This window comes from Festucalex cinctus, chromosome 9 (assembly GCF_051991245.1).
Source record: "Festucalex cinctus isolate MCC-2025b chromosome 9, RoL_Fcin_1.0, whole genome shotgun sequence".
Taxonomy (NCBI): Eukaryota; Metazoa; Chordata; class Actinopteri; order Syngnathiformes; family Syngnathidae; genus Festucalex; species Festucalex cinctus.
The window spans coordinates 3,949,431-3,967,585 of NC_135419.1; the positions used below are offsets into that span (position 1 = coordinate 3,949,431).

The 18,155-nt window shown below is 41.4% G+C and overlaps 3 protein-coding genes across 3 annotated transcripts; all 3 read left to right on the top strand.

Moving 5' to 3' along the window:
• The first annotated feature begins 9,574 nt into the window (after positions 1-9,574).
• Positions 9,575-11,099, top strand: tmsb2 (thymosin beta 2). Its single transcript, XM_077532133.1, has 3 exons — positions 9,575-9,720; positions 10,553-10,657; positions 10,785-11,099. Exons 2-3 carry the CDS (start codon positions 10,558-10,560, stop codon positions 10,820-10,822), a joined length of 138 nt encoding a protein of 45 aa, XP_077388259.1. The 5' UTR covers positions 9,575-9,720; positions 10,553-10,557; the 3' UTR covers positions 10,823-11,099.
• A 2,836-nt stretch (positions 11,100-13,935) lies between these two features.
• LOC144025717 (protein Wnt-8a-like) lies at positions 13,936-15,677 on the top strand. Its single transcript, XM_077532010.1, has 6 exons — positions 13,936-14,006; positions 14,112-14,145; positions 14,274-14,412; positions 14,647-14,772; positions 14,862-15,004; positions 15,111-15,677. Exons 1-6 carry the CDS (start codon positions 13,936-13,938, stop codon positions 15,675-15,677), a joined length of 1,080 nt encoding a protein of 359 aa, XP_077388136.1.
• Positions 15,678-16,041: 364 nt separating this feature from the next.
• Positions 16,042-18,155, top strand: LOC144025700 (protein Wnt-8a-like). Its single transcript, XM_077531987.1, has 6 exons — positions 16,042-16,174; positions 16,243-16,276; positions 16,361-16,490; positions 16,637-16,762; positions 16,891-17,033; positions 17,405-18,155. The coding sequence occupies exons 1-6, from the start codon at positions 16,113-16,115 to the stop codon at positions 17,960-17,962; spliced, it is 1,053 nt and encodes a 350-aa protein (XP_077388113.1). The 5' UTR covers positions 16,042-16,112; the 3' UTR covers positions 17,963-18,155.

Genomic DNA, 18,155 nt, shown 5'->3' on the forward strand with positions numbered 1-18,155 from the left:
TGTTTTTGTTTTTTTTATGACTTAGATACAAAAGGAGGGGGGATTATAAGTTATACATAACGTTTACTTTAGTTTAGAAAAAATTGCAGCAAAACCAGGACAATTTATTTACCACACAGTTGTTGTTGTTTTTGTTTTGTTTTGTTTTGTTTTGTTACCTATGTTACATGTTCATACAACCCCACCAGCAGCGCCTAAGAAATCCTAATTAGAACTGCGGCCTTCCAACCTCTAAGTTGAATCTTTGTTGGAAGCTATATTGGCAATCACATGCCACAAACTAACTCCACAATTGCTTCTACAAATTGTCTTGTTTGTGAAAGCTTCCTGAAAGAAGCTGCAGGGCCAATCATCCGGCGCAGTCTTTGGTGCATGAAATCTGACTGTCAGGGTCCGCTGATCTACCTGCTCGTGCTGGTGCATTTCATTTGCACACACAAAAAAAAAAAGTTTCAAAACACACACACACACACACACCGGGCTTGGTAATTGGACGCGTGAAGCTAAAAGACAAGTGCACAATCTCCTTCCCCGACGCCGTCTAGTAAGTGTTTTGTACGTGCGTTTGCGCGTGCGAGTCTTTTTTCCGCTTTCAGGCGTGCCCTCTGAAACCAGGCAATTTCCTGTCGAGCAAGCGGACTGTGACAGCAGCAGGTGCATTGTGGGTAAATCCTGGGGAACGGGCTGCTGCCAGAATTCAGCAAACTCAATTGTATTAATCCTCGGGATTAGCAGCTTTAATTCTGAACACGTTTCCTGTTTTAAAAGTTTTGTTTCCTTGCTGGCGAATGTTTAACTATTTCAAGTGCGGCAAAGCGAACAATGATTGGACGTGTACGCCCACTTTCACTTGTCGGTGTCCTGATAAGAGCGTCTCTCGCTAATTGAGCCTTTGATTAATCCAGCGTTGATACAAAAAACTCCGTACCGTATCACTAAAGCCGCACTCGGCACGTCACCCTAAAGACCACTGAAAAGTGGCAGTTTTAATCTCCCTCACTGACACATTCCTCCCGTCTCTCTTACAGACACATAATTTTTCAAATGAGGGATTTAGATTACGGCATAGAACAGTAAGAGTGTGTACTCGGAGGGCGAGACTTATTGGAATTCATAGCGCATTTCTTGACTCCCTTCATATAAACAGGTGGCTGTGTGGAGATAAGGTTTCAGCACGTCATGTGCACGATGCACCCTTGCACACGCACACACAGTGTTGGATGTGTGTTATTTTAAGGCATATTAATCTCCCCATTTCAGAAGAAGCTTTCCTCAACAGATGTCTGCTCATATCCATGCAGCAGGAACAGCAAAACTGCTATTGTTCTCTCGCCTCTCCTGTAGGAAGGTACATGATAAGAGCACAGAGGAATCCTGAGGCCGCGCAGTTGGGAATTTGCCCATCATTTTCCAGAACATTCCACCCCTGAAGGAGATCGGTCACATGGTAAAACTCGGCAGTCCCCTTCTCTATCCACTTTTAAAACACATGTCAAGGCCTTGCTAGGCGAAGGGCTAGCTTATCCAAGATGCTAAACATTCATAAACAAACTCCACGGAGTTCAGGTGTGCAGTGAAGTTGTCTATTTATATTGTGAAACTGCAACAAGAAACGTACAATTGACATTTGCGCTACATACACATCAATAATAATAGGACAACAAATGTAATTAGCATATGCTAACAATTAGCGATCGCGATTAGCATTAGCATTTTGAAATTGACAAACATCTACGATTTGGCACACATCTAAAGCGTTGCATGCTTAGTATGCAAAGTTTCTTTTAAATCACTTACAGACGATGCTTGAACAAAGAGCTGTGAGAAGGGAAACGTGGAGTTGTCCGCTAGTTTCATTGCATCAATTACTTCCGCCAATAGAATTTGTCTTCCAAAAGAATAAAGTCACGAATAGAACAACAGACAATTATGAAATGTAACTTGTGCAGATAAAAGCTTTACAATGGTAACAATTTAACCCTTGGACAGACTTATTATTATTATTATTATTATTATTATTATTATTGACATTGTCTAAATTCAAACAATTCAACCATTGTCAAAAACTGAGTGTTAAAAATTCTATAAATATTTCAGTAATATATTTCATTTTAAAAATGGAGGGGGGCAAAACAACAACAACAAGATTGCATGATAAGGAGCACACACATATTATGCTATGATTGAATTTGAGAATATCAGTGGTCCACAGTTCCTGTGTATTTATGTGTGCATGCATACTGCCAGGTGTCTTGCTGTGAGACACCTGTCTTTTATCCTAATACAAATGTGATTTTTTGTTTCCATTACTGCTGTCTGTTAGCCTCTCCCACTTTAAGAGCCCATCAAAACGTTGACCTTGGCACCTCACGTCAACCTGGTTATTGAAGGCTAAGAAACAAAAGGGCGGAATGCTCTTCCAATATATCCTGACTAAACCAATTTTACTTTCAAACTGCATTGTGAAGATTCAGACTTGCTGTGCTTTAAATGGGATTTGCCCTCTCCGATTATGACACGAAAGATGTGGACGTGGATTTAATTCAATAAATAAAACTGACTATTCCTTTTCCTCACTGTTAGCTTTTATCTTACCTACTTGCACAAAACATTATTTAAATAAATGAAATCCATTCAGTAAATATTGACAGATAAAATCCTACATGAATAAATAAGATGAGGCCACCTTTTTGTGTAAGTAGCAGATGTACAAAAATTAAAAATACACTTTTATCTTGTGTGATGTGATCATCAAAAACATCTTTAAAAAGAAGTTGCGATAGACTCAGAGCTAAGCTAAATTTAGGCATCTTTCAAATCAAAAATTCATGTAGTTAATGGTTTATAAGATGCATAAAAACATAACTTTGTTGTCCAAACTCAAATCGCACATAAAAATTGCAGAAACGAGTCGCCAACTGAAAGAGTGTTGACCACAACACTCTCCTCACTGCTTTGAGACCCGACGTTAATCATTAATCATTCATGTTTTATTCTTACAAATATTTTCATAGATTTTAGAAGTTTATTAAAGAAAGTGGTGAATTTTTGCTCACTACAGCCGAATCGACGAAAGATACATGACTGTTTCCTGGCTCATTCGATCCCATAACTGACACAACATGAATGATCAAGTGTGGCTACTCCCAGAAATACAATTTTTCATCTCTCCCTAACGGAGGCTGCCAAATTAGAGATTAAGCTCTTAATGGACTCACTGGCAGCCAGCTGGAGGGGTTTTAGGGAAAGCATGAATCGGACATCGGGGGCCCCGATTTGTTCCGCAATTGCTATTAAAGACTATTGTCAGTGCAATTTTTGGCATTTTTTTTTAACAGCCTGGGCAGGCGATCTTGAATTTTGTGGTTTCTGGCCACTGTTGTGATCTATTTTTTTCACAATGAGAAAGGCTGCAGAAAGGTTGCAGCGGGCTTCTGGAGGACTGGCACTCCTCAGAAATGGCCATAAAAACCCTGTTTTGGTGGAAAGTGACTAGCCACTTTTTTTTTTTAAATGATCATTTCATTTATTTTATGCAAGCAAAGGGTTTTCAAGGCCTTAAAACAGACTTGCTCTCAAAAATCAGCATGATATAAATTTCAGTGCTCTGCAATTTTCAGAGTTACGAGGTGCCTTGTATTTGTTTAGATGGATGTTTGAAAGGCAGGAATTACATGGATTGCAATGTGTATAACTGGCTGGCCGATGAACATCGTTCCAAATAAAGGTTGAAGGTCAGTGTAGTAACTAAATATTATTATATGTGAACATTATTGTGCTGGAAGGGCACAGCAATCTAAGTTTGGGTGAATCTATGCTACAAAAAAAAACTAATAATAATATTTATAGATATGGGTTTTCATAACATGTGGGAGTAATTTTGTCCTAAACCCCGACACCCTCAGCCTGTATTTCGCCATTTTGTGTTTGTTTTGTAAACAGCGGGCCGTTTCTGTGGAAAGACAGTGTTTACACCCCTCCAGCCAATCGCAGAGCGGGGGGTGGAGGTTCGCAAACGTGTCAGCTGCGTGACGTCACTCCCGCGGCAATTTCAAAGCAGGCACGGATTTAATTTTTTTTTTCACTCACTCACTTACTCACTCACTCACTCACTCACTGAAGCTTACTTGTGTGAATGAGAGAGTGAAAAAAAATCCGTACGTGCTTTCTAATTGCCGCGGGAGTGACGTCACGCCGCTGACACGTTCGCCCGGCCCCGTTTACGACACGCCCACCCCCCGCTCTGCGATTGGCTGGAGGGGTGTAAACACTGTCTTTCCACAGAAACGTCCCGCTGTTTACAAAACAAACACAAAATGGCAAAATACAGGCTAGGGGTGTGGGTGTTTCGGACAAAATCACTCCCACACGTTATGAAAAGCCCATATCTATAAATTGAAAAGTAGTTAGTTTATTTAAATCCTGTATTTAAAAAGTGCATTTTCCTGAGTGAAACCGGCAGACAGCCCCTGTTTAAACTTGTTTGTTAAAGTGGTGGAAAATAAGAACAGTCTAGAGGACATTGAAGCGATTACATTTGAAGAAGAATGTTCCCCACTTCCGCAGGTATGAGCAATATAATGTCATGAGTCCCTGCTAGCTGATAAAACGGAGTATAAATGTGTTTTGTCGGTGACATCCCTCAGCTCTTGTCCCTGCCCACCGTCGTCCCTCATCACTTTCTATCTCTGCCGTGGTCCTCCAGCTGGCAAGGTGAGATAACTCCACACCAGGAGACGCCGCTCGGTGGCCCGGCTGATGGAAACACGGGCCACCAATCAAAGGCAGCATCATTAGTCGAGGAGTTCACGAGGCGAGACAGAGCTCTTAAAGCTGTGCCATCCTAACTCATCCTGCACAACTACCAGCTGCCCTCAGATGCCTCCCATTTGTGTTTACCTGCACTCTCAGACTCTGCGTGTCACGGCTCTAATCTGATTTGTGTGAGCAGCGTCTTCTTGTAGACTGCTTTTTTTTTTTTTTTTTTTTTTAATTAAAGCTTCATCTCGAGCAGACTGTTAGGTGAACTTCAGTTTTTCTACATTTGGACAAAACTGTTTCTCAATTAAAACTGAAAGGGATGTGTTAACTCTTTTTACCGTGAACTCTTTGGCAGTGTAACAGTGTTCAACTGTTTAAATTGAACCTTAAGAAATAGACTTGTAATCATTAAGACCTCAAGCAATGAAGGTAAAGATAAATGTTTTTAATGATGTCAATAATGATGTATTTGGGGCGGCACGTTGGATGACTGGTTAGCTTAGCACGTCTGCCTCCCAGTTCTGAGGACTCGGGTTCGAGTCCAGGCTCCGGCCTTCCTGGGTGGAGTTTGGGTGCTCTCCCCGTGCCTGCGTGGGTCTTCTCCGGGTACTCCGGTCTCCTCCCACATTCAAAAGACATGCGTGACAGGCTAATTGGGCGCTCCGAATTGTCCCCAGGTGTGCTTGTGTGGATAGTTGTTCGTCTGTGTGCCCTGCGATTGGCTGGCAACCAGTCCAAGGTGTCCCCCGCCTACTGCCCAAAGCCATCTGAGATAGGCTCCAGCACCCCCCGCGACCCTTGTGAGGAATAAGCAGTCAAGTAAATGGATGGGTGATGTATTTGGAGTGCTGCTGACAGGATGTTTTCGCTGGTGCGTCTGTGACGCTTTATCTATGTTTTTGTATATGGATTTTTATCCTTTATTGTACTGCTTATCATTTGCTTATCACTGCTTATCTTATTTTATCACTACTTCTGACAAGGGACTACATAGGAAAATTAGGTCTGTGCAACACATTTGTTTTGCAATGTCCCTGCTATATAAATAAAATGAAAATGAAATGAGAAACATAAACGGCATGATGCTGCCATCTTGTGGCTATTTGTATACACAACCATAAGTATGCACTGCTGACTACTGTACATTGCAGCAGTACTGAATAAATTACATTCAGCTTGACATTCTCAAACAGGCGCATCAGGCAGCAGTTCAATAGAATATTATTTTTTATATCAACAAGCTATAGTGTCAGACTGGCCCGCCAAATCATTCACTGACCTTTTGTCAGTCAGGAACCATCAAATGTGTTAACATTTCATCATAAAGGTTAATAGGAAGGTTGAGATCCATTCAGAAGGTCATAGATTTTGGGAAAAAAATTAAATAAATAAGTACTGAATCTATGATTTGTAACTAACAGATCACATTGCTCGTAACATGCCAAACAATACTTAAAGTTATGAAAATGTATCAACACCACATAGATTATCTTGCATTGACTATTAACATAATCGAGAAGCGAGCATCTATTTGAAATGTGGTACACACATACCAATTTTTAACATTGTGTTCAAATGTAAGAGACCCAACACAATAGGAAAAACGCCGCCATAGTCTGTGTCTGCTCCGCCACATTACACCTCTTGATGTGTGATATAGCCTACTTGAGTTGACCAACAACACAGAATAATAATAATAATAATAATAATAATGATGATAAAAACAACAACGGCCATAAATTTACATACTCAATGTATGTAAACTTATAAGCACAACTGTAAACTAGATTTGAGTCTTTCATCAATGAATCTAAAATGCATGTGTAAGGAAATGAGCATTCTCAGAGAAAGTCGTTTTCCTTGTCAAGGAATATTAAAGGTTAGAAGGAATAAAATTGAATCATAATGCAAAATTCTGTCTGGGTTCAAAATGTTCATAGTACATTTACTTTCCAAGTAATGATTTTGCTTCTGTCTGACGTTCAAGCCGCAGCGCTCAGCTAATATAAGTACACCCCCTTCGAAAAATGTAAAGATTTTATTCAATATATCAATGAACATCAGAACAATTTCCAAAATTTTGAGAAAATGTTTTCTCTAACATATGCGCTTAACTCACAACATACTCGAGAATTATTGACGATGATGTTTTGGATGCTTACGTCAGACTGAATGTTCAATAAACATGAACTAGAGCAGATTCAGACCCGTGCATACCATTTGCTGTCGATGTCGTAAGATTGTCTGGCGGACCGGTCACATTGATTTTGTGTCACCAACATGGAGCATCGTGTGTGTGCGCATGACTAACTGTGAAGGACCCTGACATATCTCTTCCAAGCATGACAAAGGAGAGGAAATGTTCAGGAGTAGACTTTGGAGGACACACGCTGTCCAAACAAACGCAGGGGTCACCAACATGGTGCCCAGCGATGGGACATTGCGATTTCCTGGTAATGTTTGTTTGTGTCATTTTTTTCTCCGATTTCAAGTGTTCTTAATTGAAAGACAAGTGCAGGTCTCAGCAGGGCTTCAATGCATTGACTCACCAATTGTTTGGTCAGGCGATGATGTCAGGAACCGGGTTATGGATGTTGGGTAGTTTGAAGAGGTGATATGTGAACGATACTAATCCTTTGGCTTGAAATATTACAGGATATCAAATGATAGTCAAATAATAATGCGACTAATGCTTGAAAAACCTTATCAAGCCGAGAGGCCTGCCTCGCGTGTCTCCCCTCCCACACACACATACACACACACCAGAGCTAAGGCAGCCATCTTGCTTTTCAGCCTTTTACCCAGCAGGAAGTACACACATCTAAATGCAGTAGCCATACCTGGCCAGTGGGGGCATACTAAACATAAAATTACCACTATGGTCAAACCTTCAAAACAAAGCAGAACAAACACAAAGTTACAACTTGGATACGTGCTTATTTAAACTTAACTAATCTTAACCTCTCTACAAATTCATTGACTTATTAATTCCAAGTCCCCTTAGAGATAACGGCTCCAACAATGTTGTTGAAGTGATGATTTGAAAATGTGAACACTGGCAGTGACTTATAGAAGTGTTACATTTCGACATTTATCTGTTTCCTAATTATAGTGAGAACTCTTTACCGAGAGCATTTGCTTCACATACCATATTTGAATAATGAATATTATTTATTATAATAACAACATAAAGGTAATTTGAGCAAATGTGCAATTTCAGAGGTGTGTATCAAACTAGTAGCTCTTCAAACTAATCAAATTAAGCAGCTCTCAATTCCCCTGGTATCCCCTGGTCTAATGTCATGAGCTTCTTGGAAAAACTGGGTCAGTTCCACACCTTGACTATTTATGACCACAATGAGGCGCTGTTGTAGAATGCAAAACGCATCCAGAATAGCAGCGCACATGCTGGCCTGGCTCACGCTGTGAGGGTTATGTTGACTCATCATCGGCGCTATATTGTGACGTTGGCCGATATATCCGGCAAGTGGCCTCACTAACTGGCAACAACAGCATGCAGTGAACCCCTGGGAAGATTAGGGGGGGGGGGGGCAACTCCCATTTTTCATGAGGTCAGCTATGGGACAATTCAGGGCTCTCATCACCACTGTTCTATTACCATCTGATGTAATCAAAAGCTCAGATACTAAATCAAGGATGTGATGTTATTATCAACTCAAACAGATTATTATTATTATTATTTATTTATTTTTAATCCGCTACCAATGATGTTTACACTCAAAATCAATCTATGAAGAAGTTATGTTTAAAAAAAAAAAAAAAAGTCATTAAACATATTTTCTTTAACTGTCAAACCACACTCTAAAATTATGGGTTCAAATTTACATTTTTACAGCAGTGGTTATACCCATGAGTGATTTCATCTGTTATTATTTAATCCTATTATATTTAATGTTGTTTTTGCTAGTTTAGTGCACTATTTTGTGCTTGTATTATTCTAGGTTTCAATGATTATAATTAGGGATGTTCGATACCGCTTTTTTTTTCAGACCGATACCGATACTCAGACCCTCAGTACTCACCGATACCGATACCAACTGCCGATACCAGTAGTACATTTTGACAAATAAAAAAAGTCACAAAGTATATTTTTAAGCAAATATATTTCCTTTAATTTTGCCCAAAAAAAAAACAGCACAGTCATTCTTCAATAGTCTTAACGCTCAAAATAAAACAAAAAAATGCTCTTTTAGTTTAAGATTCAAATTTTTTTTTAAGTATTTCCAAACCGGTGAAGTTTTGGTGAAAAACTGGCAAGGAGGACTCACTTAACGTCTTCCCCCTCTGCCATCGGTCGCTTGTACTCGTCTGCGTCACAAGTACTCAAGTACTTGAAAAAAAGGCTGGTATCGGCCCGATACCGATACCTGGTATCGGTACTCACCCACCATCCCTTATTATAATCAAGAGCCATCTGTATGAAGTGTACCAACCGTGACCATATTCCTTGTGTTGCGTTTAAGATAAGAATGACATTTGGAAGAAAAATGTTGAGAATTTAAAAATAAATAAATAAATAATCCATTGACTTGTATTGTCCAAAATTACAATATACAAAATACATGTATGTCATATTATATATATATATATATATATATATATATATATATATATATATATATATATATATATATATATATATAGGCTGCATGAACACAACACAATGACTCTTGTCATTGACCCATAAGAGTATGAATATTGATGACCAAAAGGAAGACTGACTAAGCTCTTAGTCATTCTCTCTTTCTTTCTCTCTCTCTCTCTCTCTCTCCTCTGTAACTCCCCCCCTCCTTCCCTCCATTTAATACCCTCACCCTGCATACAGGCAAGCGTGCACACACCGGCAGCTCCCTTCTCACGCTCGCTAACTCGACCCTTCCTTAACTCTCCTCTCTCCGCTGGTGGATTTGAGCCCCCCGCTGTTGGCGTGGAACATCGGTAAGAACGCGCATGGACGTTTTCCAGCCTGTTTCTGTGCCCGTTTGTCAATCTTTTGGCTTGATTGTCCCTGGGAGTCAGACAAAGGATTGGGGTGTGGCTGGAGCACCGGAGGCAGCCTGCTGATGGCAGCGAGGGGGGGGAATGAAGATGTGCAACGGAATGGTTGCGCACATGGTGACGAAGTAACAAAGGGGATTAGTGTTGGGGTAATTAGTTAATTGAGCTGAGAAACATGCTCTGATTGGGGCTTGGCAGCGGTGGGTGTAGCTATCATTAGTACCATGATGCAGTTGTCTTTGACACTAACAATTGAAACATCTACTCCTGTTAATAGAACAATTTCTACTTCGTGGAATTGTGTGACAGCCTGAGTGAGAGTAACAGGAGGTTAGAACTGGGCCGAAGGACACGTTGTCAGGCTAGCTCAGGAAAATGACTGCAGTCGAGCACCACGAGGCTGCAGGGGTGGATGCAGAGGGACAGAACAAAGACTTGGGCCTCATAGAAGGAGAAACAGAGACAAAGGAAATAATAGACAGTTGAGTCAAAGTAGGCACGAGGTGCTACATGAGAAGAAGAAGCAACTGGCACTCAGGCATCCATGTGGATGTCCGTGCGTTAGCTGCACAAAGCCACTCCCTTCACATGCAACCACCTCAGATGCTCATATTGAAATCCTTCAAAAGCCGCTGACAAATTCGGCACTTGTGACAACCCGTACAAACTATATTACAATTCGGACGATAAAACAAATTCAATATGTGAATGGATGCCTTATCAGTCACATGCTAAGGATTTTTTATTTGTATTTTTTTTTTTGTCTTTACAGTCAAAATGTCTGACAAACCCGATATGACGGAGATTTCCCGTTTCGACAAGACCAAGCTGAAGAAGACCGAGACAAAAGAAAAAAATCCTCTTCCCACCAAAGAGAGTGAGTCATTATTCTCTGAAACGACGCATCTCACGGCACCCAGTGTCAAAAAGCACAATCCATGCAAATAATGAAGCCTCCCGTCTCCTCGTCGGATGCTGACCGTTTTTCTGTCCCCTTTTTGCAGCTATTGAGCAAGAGAGAAAAGGAGATGCCACGCCTTGACTGCCAAGCACACGAAGAAAAGAAGCTGAGATGCCACAGCAAAATGCACTTTCTTTTAATTATCACACTACTCCAGTCTTCAAAAAGGGTGCTCCTGAGCTCCCAGGGGGGTTTTAGCCTCATGGGGTCTCTCTATCACTTCAGAGTAAAGGGTTCGCCTGGTTGCCTGTCTCATTCTGTTAGCCTGTAAGCTAACAGCTCACCAATATTGCCAAACTGGGGAGTGGTGTTGTGATGTAGCAACAGGAGGCAGGTAACCAGACAATGAAGAGATGGGGAGGGGGATGTGGGGGGGGTCTCCTAACAAAGGAGAACCACTGGAGCCAAACCATCAAGGATGTTTTCGTAATAATTTTTTACTTTTCATTTTGAAATAAATATCAAGATGTGGAACCTAAACGATCATGTCGATTTTGTATGTCTCTTCTATATCAGGATGCAAGAAAAAAAAAAAAAAAAAAAACACTGTGCACTTGCTGGTCTGCCAGTGAACATTCATAACAACAAGCAGAATACTATATGAATGATGACATCAGGGGTCCCCAATGTGATGCTTGTGGCTCTCAAGGACCACATGAGTAGCCCACAGGCCTGTACTAAAAAAATGGCACATTGTTATTTTCTAACAATGTTGTAGAAGTGATCATTTGGAAATGTAAACTGGTGGTTTTATAAGAAAAAAAGTCTTGCATATTAATATTTATCACCAAATTGTTATGATGAAAAATATGATCAGTTTCTTCACACAAATATTATTAATCATTACATACACTACTACTACTACTAACAATAATAATTATAATAATAATAACTAGGGATGTTCGATACCACTTTTTTTCAGACCGATACCGATACTCAGACCCTTAGTACTCACCGATACCAACTGCCAATACCAGTAGTACATTTTGACAAATAAAATAAATCACTAAAAGATATTTTTAAACAAATATGTTTCCTTTAATTTTGACAACAAAAAAAAAAACAGCACAGTCACTCTTCAATAGTCTTAACGCTCAAAATAAAACACAAAAATGCTCTTTTAGTTTAAGATTCACAATTTTGAAGTATTTCCAAACCGGTGAAGTTTTGGTGAAAAACTGCTGCAAGCTAGCGCCACTTACAGGCAAGGAGGACTCACTTAACGTCTTCCCCCTCTGCCATCGCTCGCTTGTACTCGTCTGCGTCACGAGTACTCGAGTACTTGAAAAAAGGCTGGTATCGGCCCGATACCGATACCTGGTATCGGTGCTCGCCCATCCCTACTAAATAGACCGAGTTTTAGAGTAATATTTACACTTTGGAAGAGAGTAAAATAAAGAATTGGAAAAAAAAAAAAACTAAACAACAAAAGTCACTCAAGGGTGGAGGAATGAACTCACGACCTTCAGCTTGGGAGACAGCCGATTCCCCCTGCTTACTGTTAGTATATCATCGCTCATGTCAGCTGCAGCTGATCCCATGTAATCTTTCTATAACTCCAAGAGTTATAGAACATAAAAAATTATGTCTTTGGTCTCTTGGAGAAAAGCAAACAGTAGGAGGGGCACACCTCAGGTGGTAGTGTCTCCCAAGATGAAGGTCATGAGTTCCTTCCTCAACCCTTGAGTGACTTTTTGTTGCCATATTTTTATTTTACACATACTACTACTACAATGACGTCGACTCCTCCTACTACTACTACCACTTTGACGACTACTACCACCACCACTACTTCTGCTACTACTACTACTAGTAGTATCGGTTGTGTTGTTTACATCCAAATTTTTACATCAAGTATGACAAACTAAAGGTGAGTTTCACATTTGCCCACATGATTCATCAGCATAGTTTCGATGGCACCCAAACATTAGCACGCCCATGTATTTAGACCATTGTCCACATGTTATTACGCCATTAAAATTGTTAAGAGCTCTCTTCATGAAAGATCTGAATTAGCCAGTATCTTTATCCAGGTTGGGTTTCAGTCACATTGCGGGATGAATGTCGTGGATGATATCTAATTATAGGGATTATCCTCACCTGCTTAACGTTTCTATTGTGTTGATGTTCTCGCCCAATCGTCCATTCATTGTTCTAAAAGATGAGCACGTTGTTGTTGTAGGGGATTTTGAGTGGTTTACTTGGGGATTTGAGCAAGTCGATGGAATTTTGTGTAAATCTAATGTCAATCACTATTGGGCAACGTAACAGGCCGAATTATACTAAGAAATGACAGAAACTGGCAAGATGAATGCAGATGAGTGCAGCAATTATCCAGTAGACTAAATCACAACAAAATAATCCGAAGAGGAGAATCTGCTGATTAACAATCCCAAATGTTTATTTTGTGACCTGGATGGGTCAAAGTTGCATGATTCGGCCTACAACTCAAAGCTGACCCTGCACCTTTCACGCATTAACGCTCTCGTGGATTTATACCCTTGTAAATTCCAGACTGTTTTCACACCAGCTTGTTTCTGAAGGAAACATCTATTATCCTATTATCACCAAGATGCCAATGTCGGCAATGTGTGAAGAAGTATTTACATGACTATATGGGCTGAGCTCCTGCAAGACTTTTATGGCTTTGTCGTCACCGTGTGCCCTGTGGGACATTGGTGCCATTTCCCAAAAAATGAAGGAGGAAAAAAAAAAAATCACCATGTAGGCTACTTGTGGGTAAGATTTAACATCCATCATTTGAAATATTGACTTTTAGTTAGTATAGTCACCAGAGTCAACATATCATAAACCTTTGCTGGGATCTGTTAGAAGGACATTGAAGTTTAATGCACGATTATAAAGTAATAACATGTTGTCACTTGGTGGGAAAGGGGGCCCAGATCGATTCAGGTGAATTAATGAGGGGCTGTTGGCGTGTCTGCGTTGTCTCTTTGAAGTGCACTTATGCGTGGACGGCTCCTATTTGTCTCCAGGCCAGGACCTTCACTGCCGTCTTTTTTTTTTTTTTTTTTTTTTCTCACAGTGGAGCGTTACTTGTTCGACAAATCTGTCAATCAAAGGAGGGCCTATACCACCATATAAATAAAATCAGCGTGGAGGTTGGGGTGCACCTTAAGTAGGCCTCGCTTCTTCTTGGGTCTCCAATAAACAAGATTTTGGACTATCCAATCATGGGAGGCTGGATGCTGCATACTGTGACCCTTCTCTACATGGGTTGTATTTTGCAATCTGCATCCACTTGGTCTGTCATTTATACTTTCCCATGGACTTTCTTTAAATCTAATGCTTTGTGGTATTTCAATTTGGACTAATTTCTGTATACTGTTGGACTCTTTCCCTTTCATAGGTCGGTGAATAATTTCCTCATGACTGGACCAAAGGTAAATACACCTCTCAGGGACTATATAGTAAATTCAACTCATAACTTTATCCCGTAATGACCTTGCTGCGCGCATTAACAAATTACATTCCGTCTTCCTCGCTCTCTCTCTTTCTCTTCTCCCGAAAGGCTTTTCTGACCTACGCTGGTAGTGTGCAAGTGGGTGCGCAGAGTGGAATACAAGAGTGCAAACACCAGTTTGCTTGGGACAGATGGAACTGTCCGCAGAGCACGCTTCAGCTATCCACACAAAACGGTCACCGAAGTGGTAAGAAATGGTTGTCAATTTGCAGCCCATTCAAATCAGCCAAATTAAATACACATTGAGTCATTGACAGCCCGCAAAGGAATAATCAATACTATATAATAATAATAAAACACTGATTTAAAACTTTATCTCCCAGTTGGAATTGTATTTCATTTTACACCGCACGCATTACATTGTTGTATTTTACGCACGAGTTAATCACACATAACTATTTTGTTTTTGATTCTCATATAGCTACAAGAGAAACGGCCTTTGTCCATGCCATCAGTGCTGCAGGAGTGATGTATACTCTCACCAAGAACTGCAGCATGGGAGACTTTGACAACTGCGGTTGTGATGAATCCAGAATAGGCCAGACAGGTATGACGCGAAAAGATCCACAGTAACAATGCGTTTATTTATTAATTAATTTATTTATTTATTTAAATGTAATTTTTTTTAAACTTCAGGAGGCAGAGGGTGGATTTGGGGAGGCTGTAGTGATAATGTGGCGTTTGGAGAGAAAATCTCCAAACATTTTGTGGACGCATTGGAAGATGGTCATGATTTTCGTGCTGCGGTCAACCTGCATAACAACGAGGCCGGCAGACTCGTAAGCCGTTCAATTGTTAATTCTGCCTACATTAAAAAAAAAAAAAAAAAAAAAAAAATCAACTTAAGGTTTCAATTTAAAAGTCTAATCTTTATGTCTCTTTTAGGCAATTAAAGCCACAATGAGGAGAGCCTGCAAGTGCCACGGTGTGTCCGGAAGCTGCAGCATCCAAACATGTTGGATGCAACTGGCCGACTTTAGAGAGGTGGGCGCTTACCTGAAAGTTAAGCATTCCCAAGCCAAGAAGTTGGAAGTGGACAAGCGGCCGATGAGGGCTGGCAACAGCGCGGACAACAGGGGCGCCATTACGCACGCCTTCCGCAACATCCCCCGGACGGAGCTCATTTTCTTCGACGACTCGCCGGACTACTGCGTCAGGAACCAGAGCCTGGGTTACGAGGGCACCGAGGGACGGGAGTGCCTGAAGGGGGACAAAAGCACGCCGCTGTGGGGAAGGAAGAGCTGCGGGAGGCTGTGCTACGAATGCGGCCTCCGAGTGGCGGAGAAGTACGTCGAAGTTGTCACTAGCTGTAATTGCAAATTCCATTGGTGCTGCACGGTTCAATGTGACAAGTGCAAGAGGGTCGTGACCAAATATTTCTGTGCGCGCAAGGGAAATGGCAGAAAAACACACAACAAAGCAAAACGAAAACGCCGGCCGCGTGGACACTGATTGGTTGACCAGTTTATGACCTAATAACCTGTATGCTATCTATAATAGCACTTCATGTTATAGTACACTGGATTTTGAGTAACATTTACGAACAAAATTTTCATGCACAACAGTTGTTTTATTCCGGATGGTCAATTTTGTCTCCAAACTGTGATATTTGTATATTAAATTGACTTAATAAAATTATTTTTTATAATATGAACTAAAAACGTCTGGTTTGCCACTTGTATATTGGTGTCATGCAGCTTTGGAAATAAAATCAACTATCGCCTATAATAGCAGCCTTTGAAATGCGCATATAGGCGTTTCCTAAATCCGTTATCCAATCAGCTTTTTGGCCGCTTGGGGGGAAAAGGTACAAGCGGGCTCCGTTTGTTCCTCCTTAAAATAAAAAGAACGTGAGCTCATAAGTTGGCCAGTCGACAATCGCTCAAAATGGCATGTTTGCTGTGGCTTCTTCTGTCTTTTCTGTGCAACATTTGTCCGGGACTCGCGTGGTAAGTGAATCACAATCTTTAGTTATTTGTATTTTGAGAGGGGGACTAGAATATTATTTTCTTCTCAGGATTGCTGGGAACTTTTTGATGACGGGATCCAAGGTAAACGACAACTGCAACGTGAACGCTGAGGAGGATACTTTGAGCAAAATTCATGAACAAATGCTTTGTTCTTTTTTTTCGCAGGCCTCTCTTACCTACGCCAAAAGTGTGCAGGTTGGCACGCAGCGTGGCATCGAGGAGTGCAAGCACCAGTTTACGTGGGACCGATGGAACTGCCCGGACAGCGCTGTCCAACTAAAGGGACTGAGGCGTGGTAATTAAGTTTCTAAATATGGAGTCACGTTCGGCGTGCTTGAGCGTTAAAATACTTTCTTGCAGTATTATGAGTGCATGTTTTTTTCTTACGAAATGCTCATCTGGAAGGCATCTGAATAAATATTTAAAATGCATCTCTGGCAGCCACCAGGGAGACGTCTTTTGTCCATGCCATCAGCGCTGCAGGGGTCATGTACATTCTGACCAGGAACTGCAGTATGGGAGACCTTGACAACTGTGGCTGCGACCTCTCAAGGAATGGGAAAATAGGTCAAACCTCATTCAAAAATGATTAACAACATTGTTTTTGCTATATCTATATTTCAACTGTACTCCAGTGGTTCAAAAGAAAAGACATGGCGAGACTTGCATCCATAAATTGTGGTTTGTGTGTACAGGTGGACAAGGCTGGCTTTGGGGCGGCTGCAGCGATAACGTGGATTTCGGGGAGAGGCTTTCCAAACAGTATGTGGATGCACAGGAGACCGCTCAGGACTCAAGAGCCGCTGTAAACCTGCACAACAATGAAGCTGGACGTCTCGTAAGCACTCTTACACATGATGGATGGTTGGATGAGATTTATTAAATATATTTCCCTCCAAAAGACAAACAAACAAACAGATAAACTGCTTGAAATTTCTCTCACATGTCTGACAGGACCATTGCTAGAGAAACATAAAAAGACCTGAGCATAAAGGATAGTCAAACCATCATTCTGCATTATTAAATTCAATCAAAATAGGGAAAAAATGCTGAAAGTTTTGGATATAGACAGTAAGTAGGTAAATGTGAAGATGAAAATGTGTTTTAACTTGGTAGGTTTGTTGCTGGGAATTAACATGAGAATAGATGGTGGCATGTAAGAAATTCAAATCCAAATGTCAGGAAATAATCTTGCTTGTGCTCCAACAGGCAGTGAAGGCGACCATGAAACGCATCTGCAGATGTCACGGCATGTCTGAGAGCTGCAGCGTCCAAACGTGTTGGGCGCAGTTGTCCGACTTCAGAGAAATTGGCGATTATTTAAAGGTCAAGCACAGTCAAGCCCAAAAGTTGGACATCGCCAAAAAGCGTAAAAGGGCAGGCAACAGCGCGGAGAGCCGCGGAGCCATCGTGGATGCCTTCGGCAGCGTCCCGCAGGCCGAACTCATCTACCTGGAGGATTCCCCAGATTACTGCAAGAGAAACGTCACCCTGGGGCTGTACGGCACCGAGGGCCGCGAGTGCGTGCAGCACGGCGAGGCCCTGACGCAGCGGGAGAGGAGAAGCTGCCGCAGGCTGTGCCACGACTGCGGCCTGAGGGTGGAGGAGCGGCGTGCGGAGGTGGTGACCAGTTGCAACTGCAAGTTCCACTGGTGCTGCAAAGTCAACTGCGACGACTGCTCGCAAGTGGTGGTGAAGCACGTCTGCGCCGGGAGGGAAGCGACTGAAGGTCACGCCCTCCGACGCAGACACCGTGGACCCAAATGAAACATGGCTGCCTGACAATCTTCGAAATGAGGGCCAAAATGTCATTATCATCATGTTTGCACTTTTTAAAATCCTTCTATGTTGTGTCTATTTATATTGTGTCATTGAAATACGCAAGTGATTGTTCTTTCGCAGTCTTTGAATAAGGTATTGTGTTGTTTCTGCATGTCAAACTAATAAAGATTGCTGTAGT

Bases quoted from the DNA above. Each gene is read 5' to 3' on its own strand.
- LOC144025717 (XM_077532010.1), top strand. From the start codon at position 13,936: ATGGGAGGCTGGATGCTGCATACTGTGACCCTTCTCTACATGGGTTGT. The intron at 14,007-14,111 runs GTCTGTCATTTA...TCCCTTTCATAG, and splicing joins TTGCAATCTGCATCCACTTG to GTCGGTGAATAATTTCCTCA. The intron at 14,413-14,646 runs GTAAGAAATGGT...ATTCTCATATAG, and splicing joins ACAAAACGGTCACCGAAGTG to CTACAAGAGAAACGGCCTTT.
- tmsb2 (XM_077532133.1), top strand. From the start codon at position 10,558: ATGTCTGACAAACCCGATATGACGGAGATTTCCCGTTTCGACAAGACC. The intron at 10,658-10,784 runs GTGAGTCATTAT...CCCTTTTTGCAG, and splicing joins TCCTCTTCCCACCAAAGAGA to CTATTGAGCAAGAGAGAAAA.
- LOC144025700 (XM_077531987.1), top strand. From the start codon at position 16,113: ATGGCATGTTTGCTGTGGCTTCTTCTGTCTTTTCTGTGCAACATTTGT. The intron at 16,491-16,636 runs GTAATTAAGTTT...CATCTCTGGCAG, and splicing joins ACTAAAGGGACTGAGGCGTG to CCACCAGGGAGACGTCTTTT. The intron at 17,034-17,404 runs GTAAGCACTCTT...GTGCTCCAACAG, and splicing joins ACAATGAAGCTGGACGTCTC to GCAGTGAAGGCGACCATGAA.